The following is a 17,174-nucleotide window of genomic DNA, read 5'->3' as shown; positions in this document are numbered from 1 at the left end:
AACTTGTCACATTCAATAGTAATAGTTTATCTAATGTTGCCTTTTCCATTACTCTGTGAGCTTCATGTTGCTTCCCTTTATTACACTTATTTCATCTATAATAGTCACTAAAACATGGATTTTATTATGTGAAATTAAAAAAATATGCTTGTATTATGGAGATTACTTTTTAGAGAAATCTATTAAAATTAAGAAACGTGAATCCTAGTACTGAGTTTCAACTGAAATGGAAAGTACAAATCAGGGTAAGTAAATCTACTTCATATTTGCATGCCTGAATTTACTTTTCCAGGTGTCCTCACAAGTGGAAAATTGTTGCCAGTGCCAGTGATGAGTGGGCACATTTACTATTTAATTTGGAAATTGGTAGCGATTGAAACTAATGGTAAAGTTTCTCATTAAGATCTGTGAGACTGAATCTCCTTGCTCATATTTCAGACCTACAGCTGGAATAAAAGAGAAACCTTTCAGAAGATAAGTGAGACAGTATCTGAATTTTTTGAGCATTTTAAATATAAAAGTGAAAAGTACCAAACTGGATATTATTCTACATTTTGACAGCAAAACATCAGCGAGACAGAATATTAGCTTTCTGGATTCCTCTACAGAAATGCCATCTGGAGCTGAAAGTCTTTTCCTGGTAGCTGCAATGGGAGAATTCATAGCTGGAATGTTGGGGAATGGGTTCATTGTACTAGTTAATTGCAATGACTGGGTGAAGAGTCAAAAACTCTCAGCAGCTGACTGCATCCTCACCAGCCTGGCTCTCTCCAGAATCACTCTTCTTTGGATATCACTAGCTGACTCATTTCTAATGGTGTTGTGGCCACATTTTTATGCCATTGATAAACTAGCAAAACTTATTGGTGTTCTTTGGATACTGTGCAATCACCTAGCTACCTGGTTTGCCACCTGTCTAAGCATTTTCTATTTCTTTAAAATAGCCAATTTTTCCCACCCCTGCTTTGCCTGGCTGAGGTGGAGAATTGGCAAAATGCTACTTGTGCTTTTACTGGGGTCTTTGTTCTTCCTGTCTTTGAAACTTGTGTTAATAGTCTCATTCAATGGTTTCTGGATTAAGGTCTATAATATACATGAAAGAAACTCAACATGGTCTCCAGGTGTAAGTGAAACTCTGTATCTTAACAGTTTGATTGTTTCTAATATTATCTATTTAATTCCCTTTCTTCTGTCCCTGAGTTCACTGCTCCTTTTATCTCTTTCCTTGATGAGACATACCAGGAATGTGCGGATGAACTCCAGCTCTAGCGACTTCCGCACAGAAGCCCATAAAAAGGCCATGAAAATAGTGTTATCTTTCCTCCTCCTCTTCATACTTCATTTTTCTTCCTTTGTATTAACAGGTTGGTGTTTCCTTATAGTGCAGAAGGAGCAGGCCAATCTGGCTGTGATGTTAACATGGAGTATTTTCCCTTCGGGCCACTCATTTATCCTCATTTTGGGAAACAGCAAGCTGAGGCAAACTGCGTTGGGACTATTGTGGCATCTTAACTGCCACCTGAAAAAGGGTGGAACTTAGCTTCACAGACTTTACCAGGATCGTCTATATTCCAGGAAAATTAAACCATTGAAGATACATTTTAACTTGTTTTTCTCACTGGATTCTTTTGGATATTATTGAGCATCACAAACTTTCCCTATAATGGCCTATAAACTAACAATCTACTTGACATTTTTTAAGAAGCATCATTGTCATTATAACACTTGCTAGTAACAAAACAAATTTAGACAATATGAATATAAAATATACAATGCAGCATGTACTAATTTTATGTGCCCTGGCAAGTATTTATTATATTTATATGTGAGGAAAACACATGATTATCTATAATAATAAAAGTGTAATATGCTAATTAGACTGGACGTCCTTCCGATGACCTTCCAGATGTCTTCCTGATGACCTTCCGGATGAAGCCAGGGCTGGGAAGGAAGCCTGGGTCCTGGGTGCCCGCCTGTGGTCAGAGGGGGAAGCCCAGGTCACGGGTGCCAGAGGGAAGCTGGTGCCGGCAGCCTGGGGAAGGAAGGCCTAATCTTGCACAAACGGGTGCATCGGGCCTGTAGTTTAGAAATAAAATCCCTCCCAAGTTGGAGCAAGTGAAATATTTTTACAATATTAAGTTAAAAATCAATCAAGGAATAAAAATGCTAGACACACATAACCTCATAACAACAGACCTAACTTCTAAAACAAAGAAGCAGACTATCATTAGGAATCCAAGCTAGAGTGGACACTATCTTTGCTGATTTTATCAAAGCAAACTGAATAATGATCACTATGTATATAATAATACTTACATGTCTACTCTGCAAATATCACCTAGACAGTGAGTTTGTATGTAGGGTGTGTGTGCATGTGAAAATTATATGAACACTAGTGTCCTTGTCAGAGAGGACAAACATGACCAACTCACCAGGGATAAAAACAGGAAGGAAAGTTTAGAAGAAAATTCACATATTTGTATAAGTTTTGTCTGTGTGTATATATAGTGCTCAGTTGACTTTTTAAATAATTTAAAAATGAAATCAAAGTAGCTGAAAATGTATATAATCTTAAAAACAGTAGGTAGTAAACTTGTGCTTGCTAATGACATAATTTTGAAGTTTGCAATATAGTAATTTTAGAGATTATGATTGTAAACATATTAAAAAACTATCAATAATGAAGAAATCTTTGCTAGGGTTTATAATTGCCATATTTCAGTGGTAGAAGCTAACAAGAAGAAACTAGAAAATAAAAAGTTAGTGTCCACTCTAGCTTGACTGCATTGGGTTATAAGTTAATTTTGATGGGCCTGTAGGTCAAGCCTGAAGTTGGGCAGAACATAAAAACCCTAAGGGCTTTGTAAAGTGTACTCTTACTCCATGGAACTCTGCTATGGGGTGCTCTGATGTATCCATGATGATGATGATGATACATGCACATCCAGACCTACATAAAGATTTAGATTTTTAGACTGTATTCATTATGTTGGACACTATATAAGAAATTTTCTGAGTGGGGATGGGGATGGCGGTCAAAACATAAACTTCCAGTTATAAGAGAGATAAGATTATACTGGGGATATAATGTACAACACGATTAGTATAATTAACACTGCTTTATGGTATATTTGAAAGTTTCTAAAAGAGTGGATGGATCTTAAATGTTTTCATCACAAAGAGACATTTTTTGGGTGTTTATGTGAGCTGACGGATGTTAACTAAACTGAGTGTGGTAATCATTTCATAATATATGTAAGTCAAGTCATTATGCTGTCTATCTTAAACTTACACAGTGCTGTATGGCAATTATATCTCATAAAACTGAAAGAAAAAATAAAAAGAAATTTCCTAATGATTGTACCTGTGATTATCTTGCTTTTGGAAAGGTGAAATTCTAATCACATTGGCTATATTTAGATTCAGATATTGAGGATAGTTTGGCTTAGAAAGTATCCCTTTCAGAAAAATGGTTAAAGATTACCTGGTACTTATTAGAAGCATATATCAAGCACTAAAGCAGGCTTATTTGTAATTCTCAGCTGACCAGTCAAGGTGGGTACTTTGCCATCATTTAATAGTTGAGGACACTGAGGCTTAGGCGGATTAATGGGCTCACCTGACTACAACATTAGAGTTTGCATTTTAAGAGGTCTGCTGATTAAAAAACCCAATCCTTTTACCCGGGTGGCTCTTAACCAGTGGTGCACATTTCAATTACCTGAGCAATTTAAAAAAATAAAATTTATTTAATTTTCAATCAAAGAAATAAAGAGAAATCAAAATACTGTTAGACTGGTGGCAGAAAACAGCTGTCTTCCACCTTTTCTCTTTCCATCCCTGATTTTTTTCTTCAGACAACCACTTTTAACTCTTAGCTGCCTTGTATTGCAGTTTTTTTAAAAAAATAACATGTCCAATATTGTTTTATTGACTGATTCTTCCCCATTACACACACCTCTCCTCTCCACCCCTCCCATGTTACATAATCGTGTTCTATCCATATTCAGTGCTAACGTAATTATGACTGACTTTATGACGAGTGCTATTCACAGTTGAGGTATGCAGCATAGTTCCTGAACAAGCTTTTATTTTTCCTGGGTTCATAATTGCCTCAGCTTTGTTTTCTTATTAAAAACAATAAAAATAAACATCTGCAGACCACTAATTCATCTCCAGACTCTCTGAAACACTCAAAATCTCAACTCTATATTCCAACATACCAGGTATTCAGTTTTCCTTTTGAGACTTGCCACCTGACACTCCGTCTTTAAGCATTCATTGACTTAACTGCTGTTCTACTCTCCTCCCTGTTTAATAGTTCCGATGCTATTTTAGCAACCTTATGGCCACTCTCTCACAAAATGTCTTCTTTCCTCGTGAGCAGGACTGTATCTTTCAACTTCCCACTTTACATAAAGACCCCACTACCACTCCATTTCCCTTCCTCTCCTCCCTTCAACACCCGCCCCTGAAAACTGTACTGTTACATGATCACGGGTGACCACACTTGTATTCTACTTTGTAACCATAATTAAGTATCCTCTTAAAAGAAAAAGACGACAGGCAGCATTTGCATAAATTATTCTGATTATTTAAATGTTATTCATTAAATAGTCAGGCTTTGTGCTGAACTGGGTTTCCTTTTCTTTGGCGCCGAGGTCTGGAGCCGGGCCACTCAGAGGGACGCCGAAACAGTGCCTTACATTACACTCCAACCCTCTGCTCAAAAATCCTGCAGCGATGTACACTGTTTGACATCGGAAGGATGCTTTTCCTGTACAGTTTTTTTTAATCTCACTGAAAATCTGACTGTCATTTTCTCCTGGGGGAATGAAGAAATACATGCCTTCCACGTCATATCCTCAAGATCTTCAGCTTCTCCACTCATTCAATCTCTTGCTTACAAGTCAACCCCAAATTCCCGAAATGGGTGATTTTTTAAAATCTTAATTTGAGCCATGAGCTTGTATGTTACATTGGTTTCCTGAAAAATTCAGTCGCCTTCTGTTGTTGATATAACGCATCCTGTTCGTCCTGATTTTGTTTTTAAGGGCGCGCAGCTTCTTAGATCTTGTCGTGGGCCGTGATTAAATTCTCCCCAGTTGCTGGACATCCCGTCTGTCCTCTCCGGTCCCGGCAGGGCTCCCGAGGCCGCCCCGGAGCTCGGCGGACAGCGGCGAGCGCAGCCGCGCTGGGCGTCCGGCCACTCTCGCGAGACCCAGGAGGCCGCGTCCGCAGCTCCGCTCCGCTCCGTCGCGGGGCCTGCTGGGAGTCCGCCATGGTGCCGGTCCGGAGACCGTTAGCGTAATCGCGACTCTAGAAATGTACCTGCAAGCGGATGTTGAGGATGACGGAGCCCGCGACGTAGAAGTACGGGAAATTCGAGCGCAGCTGCCAGGCCAGCTCGAAGAAGGCGAGCAGCGTGCGGGAGAGCCCTTTGCAGAACACCCCGTAGGAGCTGGGGGCGGCGGCCGGGCTCGAGACCCCGAGGGCCCAGGCAGACGGAGCCGCCACGGTGGCCATGGCCATGGCCCCGCTGTCGCCGCTCGCCCGGTGCTTGGTGCCGAGGGTCGCCGCAGGGCCCGCGGACCCGGACCGACGGCCGGGACGGCGAGGGTGGGGGCACTGAGCTGTGGCTGCGTCCCCTCTGCGGTGCGGCCGCTGCCTCCGCTGCGGCGCTGCCTGTCAGCCGCTGGCGCCCCGCCCCTTCCTGTCTCCTGTTGGCTTTAGGGTTGAACACGTGGTAGGGACAGGACGGTTTTTTCTCTCTATGTTGCCATACACGTTATTTCATATCACACTTATGGGCAGCCATAGAGATAGGATTTTCTCTTTAAAATGAAAGCAAGCTTACAAGGGGAAGTACAAGGGATTAAGTATATTAATAATGTTTGGAGAGTTTTTTTGTTTTTTTAAATCTGCTCCTGTGTTCTCCCTTTGGAGTTTCTTGTAGTCTAAAACATATCCCTGGAATCGAAATTTTCCTATATGCCAAGAAATAAGTACATATTTATAATTATAATTTTATCATGTTTTAATAAAATCAGTGCAGTTTTTAATTGCTCAAAGCCACCTGAAAATACCACAACTATTGTTCTTCAAGATTTGTCCATTACCTGTACTTGTCGCTTGCTGTTACCGTATTTACAGAAAACTTTGCTCCTAAATGAGGAACACTTTAAAAGTAGGGTAATTCTGGGGGGAAAAGACTGAAGACCATTAAGCAAAACTTCTCAGCTGCAAAATAAATGTTTTTAGAATCCAACAATATTAATTTCCCTTCTCGCTTCCTTCTTCTTTCCTTCTTCTTTCCTTCCTTCCAAGAACTGTAATTCTCCAACTGTTCTTTTATAAAAAATGCTCTGGCTATTCTGGGCACAATGCATAAGCATCTCATTTTATGAGTAGTTACTCACTCACTGCATTAGAGCCTGCTGGGATTTGATAGGGGATTGAATATACAGATAATCTCTACCTGAAAAGATTCTCCTCTTTCCAGATCTTAAGTTCAATTGGCCTACCTGCCTTGCTCAGCTTTCAGATGAATTTAAAATATAACTTTGGCAATTAACTCCCTTTATCTTTTTTAAAAATTTATTTATTTTTAATTTTTTGTTGTTGTTGTTGTCTTTTTTTTATTGCTTAAAGTATTACAAAGGGTATTACTTTTTTTAAAAAAATACATATTTTACTGATTTTTTTTACAGAGAGGAAGGAAGAGGAATAGAGAGTTAGAAACATCGATGATGAGAGAGAAACATCGATCAGCTGCCTCCTGCACGCCCCCCACTGGGGATGTGCCCGCAACCAAGGTACATGCCCTTGACTGGAATCGAACCCGGGACCCCCCAGTCCGCAGGCCGACACTATCCGCTGAGCCAAACCGGTCAGGGCTTTATCTTGGTTTTTATAGGAGGAAATTGTGCCTCTTACTGCTACATTGTACTCCAAAGCCTATGCTCTCCCAGGTTCACTCTGAAGTATCAAATAACACAGGAGCCAACGAATAACAATCCTTAGTGACAGGTGTACTTATTAGGCACAATTGGAAGCACTGGACACAAATACTGGGTGTCCCCACAAATATGTATACACACTTTAAACACTGCCTTTATAATTATTCAAAGTGTGTGCATACATTTTGGGGGGACACCCTATAGTATACTTACTACTCACAAAGACCACCCAAAGAGGATATCATTGTTTTCTGACTTTTTACTGATGATTATACTGAGACAGTAGTTTTAAAAGAGTCCAAGATCAGAGATATACAAAGCAGAGAATCTGTGTTTTCTGTTCTGGCAGTCTGATTCCAAGATCCTCTGCTAAACACCATTACTCTATAAAAATTGTCACTGAATAACACCCAAGTGTAGAGGCTGGTTTTAACACCTATTAATCTTTAAAAAACTAAGTAGTAAAAAACGAATTAAACAGAAAAATAAAAGCATCCTATCTAATAAAAGAGAAACATGGTAATTAGCATACGTCCGCTACCCTTCCCATTGGCTAATCAGGATGATATGCAAATTAACTGCCAGCCAAGATGGCGGCCAGCAGCCAGGCAGCTTGAAGCTAACATGAGGCTTGCTTGCTTCAGTGATGGAGGAAACCAACGTTCCCCGCCTGCCTTGCCGCCTGCCTTGCCGGCCTCTGAGCTTGCAGTTTGAAACATTGTTACAAATATAGAAGCTGAACAAAACCTCAGAAACCTGCTTTCAGCCTGCCGGGATCTCAGAGCTGGAGTTGATACAGTGTTTCGATTATAGAACCCAAACAAACCAGATACCTGCTTTCAGCAGCAGAGGCCTCAGAGCTGGAGCCAGAGCTAAAGCTGGCCCAGAATAAAATAAAAAAATAAAAAAAGGAGAAGTTGGGAGCTTCTGTCACCCGCCAGCCTGAAAACAGCCCTCAGCCCCTCACCCAGACTGGCCAGGCACCCCAGTGGGGACCCCCACCCTGAAGGGTATGTGACCAGCTGCAAACAGCCAACATCCCCTCACTCAGGCTGGCCAGGCACCCCAGTGGGGACCCCCACCCTGATCCAGGACACCCTTCAGGGCAAACCAGCCAGCCCCCACCCATGCACCAGGCCTCTATCCTATATAGTAAAAGGGTAATATGCCTCCCAGCACTGGGATCAGCGGAGCTGAGAGGCCTCCCAGCACCAGGATCAGCGTGACAGGGGGCAGCGCCCAAACCCCCTGATCGCCCTACGGATCTGTGTGTGATAGGGGGCGGGGCCACAACCTCCCTATCCGCTCTGTTCTGTTCATGACAGGGGAAGGCGCCCCAACCCCCTGATCAGCCCTGCTCTGTACCTGATAGGGGGGAGCTCCCCAACCCCCCGATTGCCCTGCGGCTCTGTGTGTGACAGGGTGCGGCGCCCCAACCCCCTTATTGACCCTGCTCTGTGTGTGACAGGGTGCGGTGCCCCAACCCCTGCCCCCCTACGGGCCCTGCTCTGTGTGTGACGGGGTAGAGCCACAACCTCCCCATCGGCCCTGCCCTGAGTGTGACAGTGGCGGCGCCCCAACCCCTGATTGGCCCTGCTGTGTGTGTGACGGGGTAGAGCCATAACCTCCCCATCGGCCCTGCCCTGAGTGTGACAGTGGCGGCGCCCCAACCCCCTGATCGGCCCTGCTCTGTGGGTGATAGAGGGCGGCGCCCCAACCCCCTGATCCGCCCTATTCTGTGCTTGACGGGAGAGCTCCCCAATCCCCTGATGGGCCCTGCTCTGTGCGTGACAGGGTACGGAGGTCCAATCCCCTGATGGGCCCTGCTCTGTGCATGACAGGGGGTGGCGCCACAACCTCCCCATCGACCCTGCCTTGAGTGTGACAGGGGGCAGTGCCCCAACCCCCCAATTGGCCCTACCCTGAGTGTGACTGAGGGTGGCATCACAACCTTCTGATCCACCCTGCTCTGGCCATGACAGGGGGCGGCGCCCTAACTCCCCAATTGGCCCTGTTCTGAGCCTGAATAGGGGCTGCACCTAGGGATTGAGCCTGCCCTCTGCCACCCGGAAGCAGGCCTAAGCCAGCAGGTCGTTATCTCCCGAGGGGTCCCAGACTGCGAGGGGGCACAGGCCGGGCTGAGGGACCCCCCTCCCCCCCGAGTGCACAAATTTTTGTGCACTGGGCATCTAGTATATTTATAAATAGGAGTCTGTAATCTGCAATGAAAAACATTCTTTTGAAGTACTCAGTATTTATAAAATTTCTAAATATTTAAATATTAATATTTAAATATTAAATAGACTCAAAAGGGAAACTTTATCAAAGACCTAAGCATGAAAGATATGTATGATAGCTGTTAATAATGGGTTGGAAGTCTGCATGGGAGAAGTCAGATTTAAACCTAAATGACCTCCTGACTCTAATTTTTATATTTTGGAAAGTATAGAACACTAATTCCATCCTTTAGATGTACGTGTATTTGTCTGAGTTAGTTGGGGGTGTGTTTATGAGCTTGTTGAAAATATAGTTATGCAAAAGTATTAATTATCAGCACCCAGCTTTTATAGTCTTCCTGAGAAAATCTAGGATGGTTTTGATAGGAAAAGCTTGAATTCTTTCTACATACTTCTAGGATTAAAAAAAATTCATAGTGATGATCACCCTAGTTATGACCAAGCTCTATCTAATAGTTTAGACATTCACTGCATATTGGGTTTTTAAATTTTACTAATAAACAACTAATGTTGAACACAAATTATGGAAAAGTCAAACAAGGGAAAATTGCAAAACAGTATGTCTTCATTTGCATCCTAGCAAATGATTATTCAGCTTTCACTTCAACATCAGTTATGAAGTAATGCAGTCAGTGGCAGGGACACACACTGTTTGAATGGGAGTCCATGGAAAACAATATCCTATATAATAAGAAAGGAATATGCTAATTAGCCTTTACGCCCTGAGGTGTAACGACTAAGCACCTTACAACCAGATCATGGATCAGCAGAAGGGTGGGCCAGCGAGGTACAAGTGGGCTGCAGAGAGCTACAGGAGGGGGCAGGGCAGTAAGCATGTGGGAGGCGGAGAGCTAAAGGAGAGGGCAGGGCAACAAGCTATGGAGGGATCCGGGGGAGCTACAAGAAGGCAGGGCAGCAGGTGGAGAGCTACAAGAGGGTGGCAGCGACCTACTGGCACACGGATTTGTGCACAGGGCTACTAGTTTTCCCATAAAGATAGCATTGAACTTTTCAATTAGCATACCCTGAAGCTTTCCTGCTTGGTGTTGGTTGCAGAATTGAAACCAGAAATTCATTGCAAATTCAGAAAACAACTGCACATTGAATTTAAGGTCAGAATATTAAAGGAATCACGACCAGTGATATTAGACTTGGATTTCTTTTTCTTTTTAGACATCATGGCTTTACTACCAGCCATTCTTTCCAGCCTATTCACAATACAACTTGTTCTAGGATATTTTGCCAATGGCTTCATAGCACTGGTGAACTGCATTGACTGGGTCAAGAGACAAAAGATTTCCTGCGCTGATGGAATTCTCACTGCTCTGGCAGTTTCCAGAATTGCTTTGCTCTGTGTATTAGTAATAAATTGGTATGCAACTGTATTTAATCTAGCATTTTATAGTTTAGAAGTAAAACTTATTGTTCATATTGCCTGGATGACAAGCCACCACTTTAGTCTGTGGCTTGCTACTAGCCTTAGCATATTTTATTTGCTCAAGATAGCCAATTTCTCCAGCCTATTTTTTCTTCACCTAAAATGGAGAGCTAAAAGAGTGGTTCTCATGATACTGTTGGGGACTTTGGTCCTCTTGGTTTTTCGTCTTGCAGTGGTAAGCACAGATGAAAAAATGCAGATGAATGAATCTAAAGGAAACATCACTTGGGAGACTAACTTGGGAGACATTATGCACCTTTCAAGTCAGACTTTATTCATGCTTGCAAACTTCATACCCTTTACTGTGTCCCTGACAGCTGTTCTGCTGCTAATCTTTTCCCTGTGGAAACATCTGAAGAACATGCAGCTCAGTGGCAAAGGAACTCAAGATCCCAGCACCGAGGTCCACTTAAGAGCCATGCAAACTGTGATCTCCTTTCTCTTGACATTTGTCATTTTTTTCTTCGCTCAAATCATCTCACTTTGGAATTCGAGTACTCAGCAGAACAATTCAGTTCACATGGCTTGCAAGGTACTTGGAATCCTGTATCCGTCAAGCCACTCATTTATTCTGATTTGGGGGAATAAGAAGCTGAGACAGGCCTTTCTGTCATTTCTGTGGCAGTTGAGGTGCTGGTTGAGGAAAGGGAAATAAGTGGGCACCTTGTGTCTTCTGGCAGAAAACAAACTGATGGAGTCCATAACATTTGTACTTCCTACTACATTTCTTAATGTGTATAGAATTGGGTAAGTTACACCTAGAAAAACTTCTACTTAAGTTTATCACAAAAATATATGTGTGTGTGCATGTTTATGACAAAAAAAAAAGAGCATAAGATTACCTTTTTTTTTTCAGGTAAGCAATCTAATTTTACAAAGTAGTGTAAGAAATTCTTCAGAATCATGAAGTCATGTATTTCACATACATATTCTATGTTATCCTCTTGAAACTGAAGAATTTGTGGTCTATATTTATGCATATTTAAGGACTGACAACCCATTTCAGGAAATCATTGCTACTTTCCATTGTAGTTAGTATCACACATGTAGCACAGTGAATATAGACTTTGTTGTTTGACCCTCCAATCCTTTGGATGTTTAGGATATTCAATTCTAAGTCACACACTGAGAATAGATGCTTGGCATAGATATTCCATCATGAATTCTTCATGGTTAATAGAAAGTAATTATAACTGTTAGGAAAAGATGCATGTAGTGAAATGAAAGAGTGACAAACATTTAGAATGTATTTTACATACGTGTGCCATAAACAATACTAAGATTATTATATTTAACACAATAGGTGAAGCTTAGTAACTAATCAAGTTCTACAATAGGGATGAAGAAGAAAGCAAAGTGATCATGTTATTTTAATGCTGTTATGGTTCACTATGCTGTTAGGAAACTTATTTCATACTGCCTTTTGTAAAGTAAAAAAAATGTCATTTTATTTAGTTTTCCCATAAACTGTGTTTGGGCGTCTGAATTGCCAGTCATCTCCATCTCACTATCTAAAGATTCCTTTTAAACTTTAGATAAAAATAACTAATAAAAATGAAAAGGCTTACTTTATGAGCTTGGTGTTATGTATTTTATTCAGTTTTCCTATAGAAGATGATTTATAGAAGAAGAACACAAAAGATATGAATTGTAAGGCCTGGTAATACTAAGAGACCACATAAGGGAGTGGTGTTCAATTTCCCCTTGGTAGCCAAGATCAATTACCCCAGCCAGCACAGTATCTCCCTTCTTTGCCTGTTGATAGAGGCTTAAGGAGTTCAAAGTGGTTGGATAGCAGCAGTCTTAAGTTCCAGTTTGGTAAAATTGTTGCTATGTCTCTGGGTAGAAGTGTTCCTTCCTTTGTGCAATGTCCTCCAGGCCAGCAGAACATAAGGCCGTAGGAAGAGGAAACAAATTTTGCTATTGGGTTCCTAGGGGCCATAGTGAGTGGTGACACATTTCCACCCCTTCATTCCTGCCCTTGTGAATCCTGGTTCCTGGAGAGACAGCACCATTTATTGCATGCTGATTCCAAGCATATGGAACCTAGAGAACCTTGCTCCAGCCCCAAAAGATATTGTCACTTAATTGGTACTATCACTGAGTCTTCAAAAAACCATTATACCAGTGGTTCTCAACCTTCCTAATGCCGCGACCCTTTAATATAGTTTCTCATGTTGTGGTGACCCCCAACCATAGACTTATTTTCGTTGCTACTTCATAACTGTAATTTTGCTACTGTTATGAATCGTAATGTAAATATCTCATATGCAGGATGTATTTAGGCGACCCCTGTGAAAGGGTCGTTCGACCCCCAAAGTGGTTGCGACCCACAGGTTGAGAAACGCTGCATTATACCATTCTGTTAAGGTAGCTGCTTCAGGATGGTGGGGAACATGGTTAAGATGAGTAAATTCCATGAGCCTGGGCACTCGGCCACACCTATCTTGCCGTGAAGTTGGGTCCTTGATCAGAAGCAATGTTGTATACACTACCTTGATGGTGGATAAGGCATTGTGTAAGTGCATGCATGTAGTTTCGGCAGAAGCATTGCATTCAGAGAAAGCAAATCTATATCCAGAGCAGGCATCTATTCCAGTAAGAACAATACATTCCTCTTCCATTATGAAAGTAGTCCACCAGGTAACTGGGTGATCAACCCTTGAGAATGGTGCCATAATGAGACTCAGTGTCGGTGTCTGCTATTGGCACATTGGGCATTTAGCAGTGACCACTTTGTTCCTACTGCTCCAGTCATGTTGTACATAAGCCCATTGGGTGATACCAGGAGTGGCTGAGAAAAGACTGTAATCCACAGACTCCGTCATCTTATCTACCTGTTTATTAAAATTTGTTTGTGTTGAAGCCACCCTTTAGGAACATTCACATGGGACACAAATACCTTCACAATTTTTGCCCATTCAGAGATGTTTGTCCACACACCTCTTTCTCAAATTGCCTTATCACTAATTTCCCAATCATGTTCCTTCCAAACTGCTGTCTATCTAACCAAACCATTGGCCACAGTCCGTGTGTCAGTATATAGTAACAGCTCTACCCATTTCTCGTACAAAGCAAAGGGAACACCCAGGTACAATGGTCAGAATTCTGTCACTAGGAGGATTTCCCTTATCCACTGTCATTTGAAGATGTCCCAGAAAGGAGCTGCAGTGCTGCAGCTGTCCACTTAGGGATGGCACCTGCATGTTGTACGGAATCATCTGTAAGCCAGGGCCAAGACACTTCTTCCTGTGCCAACTGATTGTAGGGAACTCTCCATGAGGCCAGAGGTGCAGGCTGGAAAAGAAAGGGCAGTGTAGCAGGAGTGGGGACCATGGGCATTTGGGCCATTTCTTCATGTAACTTACTGGTGTCATCAGGGCTTGCTTAGGCACAATCTTTTATATTCCATTTTTATTCACTGATGCGCATGTGCAACTTCATGACTCCGTTGGTCAGAAAACACTCAGGTCATAATGGGCAGTTCAGGTCACATGGTAACTTGGTGGCCCATGACGAAGTTTTTTTTTAATCTCTGTGAAGGCCCAGTAGCAGGCTAAGAGCTATCTCTAGTCTTACTCCTGGTCTTCAGAATATGGCAAGCATAAAGGTATTGTACATGTAATTAAGATCCCAAATCAGCCGAAACCAGTTTGGCTAAGTGGATAGAGCATCGGTCTGCGGACTGAAAGGTCCCAGGTTCGATTCTGGTCAAGGGCATGTACCTGGGTTGCGGGCACATCCCCAGTGGGAGATGTGCAGGAGGCAGCTGATCGATGTTTCTAACTCTCTATCTCTCTCCCTTCCTCTCTGTAAAAAATCAATAAAATATATTTAAAAAAAAAAAAAGATCCCAAATCAACTGATTTTTAGTTCATCAAAAGAGAGATTATACTTCATGTGCCTGATGCAATCAGGTAAAGCTTTTGAGAATGCGTGAGAGAGATTCTTACTAGCCTTAAAGAAGAAGTAAACTTTTGAAGTTTCCAAGGAATATTTAAAACATTTGTGAGCATTTATATTAAATATTTGATATGTAAATTTTACAAAGACTCAAACGAGAAATTCTATCAAAGCCTTAACATGAGAGATGTTTGACATCTTTTGGTAATGGCCTGAAAAGCTTGAATGAAATAAAAGATGGATTTAAACCTAGATGACCTCACTGAGACACATTTTTCCATTTTGAAAACTGTGGGACAATAATTTATTTGTTCCATGAGCTGTGTGTGTGTGTGTGTGTGTGTGTGTGTGTGTACATATGCTTGTATGTTTATGAGTTTATAAACAATAATAATATACTTAAATGTTAGTTATCAGCAGCCAGCCCTTAGTGAGTCTTGACCTTCCTGGGGTACCATGAAAACCTTGATGCTTTAGTGGGAAAAGCTTGGATTCTTTCTACATATATCTGACATTAAAAACAAAAAATCCAAAAGGGGGATAAATGGTGATGGAATGAGCCTTGACTAGGGGTGGTGAAACAATATCAAACACACAATATCATATACAGATGGTATATTATAAAATTGTACACCTGAAACCTATATAATTTTATTAACCAATGTCATCTCAATAAATTCAATACAAATTTAAAAAAAATCCATGGTGATAATAATCCTACCTATGGCCAAACTTTACTGAACAATTGAGCATTCTCTGTGTATTCAATGTATTGGGTTTTTAAATTTTTCTAATGACAAAGTTGATGAACACAAATTATAGCGTGGTTAAAGAAAGACAATTGCAAAACAACGAAAGAGGATATGTCTATATTTGCATGCTAGCAAATGAGAATTCAGCTTTCACAGCAACACTAGTTATGAGATATTCCAGCCTACAGCAAGGACATAAAGTATTTGGATAGGAGTTCATATAACCTGTTTGGACCATAACAACGTTTTTCATAAAGAAAGCACTGGGCTCTTCCATTAGCATACCCTGGTGCTTTCCTGCTTCACATTGGTCATGGAATTGAAAAGAAACAAGTATTTTATGCACATCTAAGATCAGCTGCAAATAGAAGTTAAGGTCAAAATATCAAATGAATCACAAACAGTGATATTTGGCTTGGCCTTTTCCACCCCCTCGACATGATGAGTTTATTCCTGAGCATTCTTTCCACACTAGTTATAGCAGGATTTGTTCTAGGAAACTTTGCCAATGGCTTCATAGCACTGGTGAACTGCATTGACTGGGTCAAGAGACAAAAGATCTCCTGCGCTGATCGAATTCTCACTGGTCTGGCGGTGTCCAGAATTGGTTTGCTCTGGGTAATAATATTCCATTGGTATGCGAATCTGTTTAATCCAGCTTTGTATAGTTTAAGAGTAAGAACTGTTGCTGCTATTGTCTGGGTAGTAAGCAACCATTTTAGCCTCTGGCTGGCTACCAGCCTCAGCATATTTTATTTGCTCAAGATAGCAAATTTCTCCAGCCTATTTTTTCTTCACCTAAAATGGAGAGCTAAAAGAGTGGTTCTCATGGTACTGTGGGGGAGTTTGGTCTTCTTGGTTTTTCGTCTTGCAGTGTTAAACATAGATGAAGAAATGAAGATGAGTGAATATAAAGGAAACATCACTTGGAAGACCAACTTGAGGAACATTATACACCTTTCAAATTTGACTATATTTACACTTGTAAACTTCATACCCTTTTCTGTGTCCCTGACAGCTTTTCTGCTGTTGATCTTTTCCCTGTGGAAACATCTCAAGAGGATGCAGCTCAGTGGTAAAGAAACTCAAGATCTCAGCACCAAGGTCCATGTAAGGGCCATGCAAACTGTGATCTCCTTTCTCTTGCTATTTGCCATTTACTTTGTGACTCTAATCATCTCAGTTTGGAGTTTCTATAATCCTCAGAATATACCAGTTTTTCTGTGTTTCCAGGTTTTGGCACTTGCCTATGTTTCAGGCCACTCACTAATTCTGATTTGGGGAAACAAGAAGCTAAATCAGGACTTTCTCTCAGCTTTATGGCAGGTGAGATGCTGGTTGAAAGAATGGAAACCTTCAACACTGTAGATCAACCAGAAGGAAATCATTTGTGTTCCAGCAAAAATAAAGTGATGGAGCCTGTAACATATTATACGTCCTACTGGTTTTACCACAGTGTATATAACTGAACAATTTTCAAAGATTTGCCTAAGTTTATCAGGTAAAAAAAATTGTTATTTTTAATTTGTAATTTGCACCCCAGTGTGTTTAGATTTCAGTGTTAGAACTTCTAATCTTTTTCATGGTAAGGATATTCAATTCTAAATCATACAGTGAGTATGCTTATTTGGGACAGACTTTATTCCACCTTAAATATTTAATTTCCGGTTAACAGACAGCAACCAGAACTTTTGCTAAGAATTTAAGAGTGACAAACATATTTAGAGTAAAGTCTAAATTTACTTACAGTTCAAGAGTGACATATTTAGAACAAATTCTGTGTATGTATTCAATAAAGAGTACTAAAGAATATTTGATTTGATACAAATAGGTGAAAAGCTTAGAAAAATCAAATGCTGCATGGAGATAAAGATGAAAGAAACTT

The 17,174-nt window shown here is 41.2% G+C and overlaps 4 protein-coding genes across 4 annotated transcripts; 3 read left to right on the top strand and 1 right to left on the bottom strand.

Annotated features, from left to right (window-relative positions):
- Window positions 1–610: 610 nt before the first annotated feature.
- On the top strand, window positions 611–1,559 carry LOC132227291 (taste receptor type 2 member 42-like). Its single transcript, XM_059682202.1, has one exon. It carries the CDS (start codon window positions 611–613, stop codon window positions 1,538–1,540), a length of 930 nt encoding a protein of 309 aa, XP_059538185.1. The 3' UTR covers window positions 1,541–1,559.
- Window positions 1,560–2,511: 952 nt separating this feature from the next.
- On the bottom strand, window positions 2,512–5,710 carry SMIM10L1 (small integral membrane protein 10 like 1). Its single transcript, XM_059682203.1, has one exon. It carries the CDS (start codon window positions 5,530–5,532, stop codon window positions 5,320–5,322), a length of 213 nt encoding a protein of 70 aa, XP_059538186.1. The 5' UTR covers window positions 5,533–5,710; the 3' UTR covers window positions 2,512–5,319.
- A 4,402-nt stretch (window positions 5,711–10,112) lies between these two features.
- On the top strand, window positions 10,113–12,189 carry LOC132227290 (putative taste receptor type 2 member 33). Its single transcript, XM_059682201.1, has one exon. The coding sequence runs from the start codon at window positions 10,375–10,377 to the stop codon at window positions 11,287–11,289; it is 915 nt and encodes a 304-aa protein (XP_059538184.1). The 5' UTR covers window positions 10,113–10,374; the 3' UTR covers window positions 11,290–12,189.
- Window positions 12,190–15,727: 3,538 nt separating this feature from the next.
- Window positions 15,728–16,657, top strand: LOC132226495 (putative taste receptor type 2 member 33). The gene has a single exon (XM_059681124.1). It carries the CDS (start codon window positions 15,728–15,730, stop codon window positions 16,655–16,657), a length of 930 nt encoding a protein of 309 aa, XP_059537107.1.
- Window positions 16,658–17,174: the final 517 nt, after the last annotated feature.

The sequence above is a fragment of the Myotis daubentonii genome, chromosome 2 (assembly GCF_963259705.1).
Source record: "Myotis daubentonii chromosome 2, mMyoDau2.1, whole genome shotgun sequence".
In the NCBI taxonomy this organism is placed as follows: Eukaryota; Metazoa; Chordata; class Mammalia; order Chiroptera; family Vespertilionidae; genus Myotis; species Myotis daubentonii.
This window is presented reverse-complemented; position numbering and strand designations above follow the sequence as displayed.

Coding starts and splice junctions, on each gene's coding strand:
- LOC132227291 (XM_059682202.1), top strand. CDS start 611: ATGCCATCTGGAGCTGAAAGTCTTTTCCTGGTAGCTGCAATGGGAGAA.
- SMIM10L1 (XM_059682203.1), bottom strand. CDS start 5,532: ATGGCCATGGCCACCGTGGCGGCTCCGTCTGCCTGGGCCCTCGGGGTC.
- LOC132227290 (XM_059682201.1), top strand. CDS start 10,375: ATGGCTTTACTACCAGCCATTCTTTCCAGCCTATTCACAATACAACTT.
- LOC132226495 (XM_059681124.1), top strand. CDS start 15,728: ATGATGAGTTTATTCCTGAGCATTCTTTCCACACTAGTTATAGCAGGA.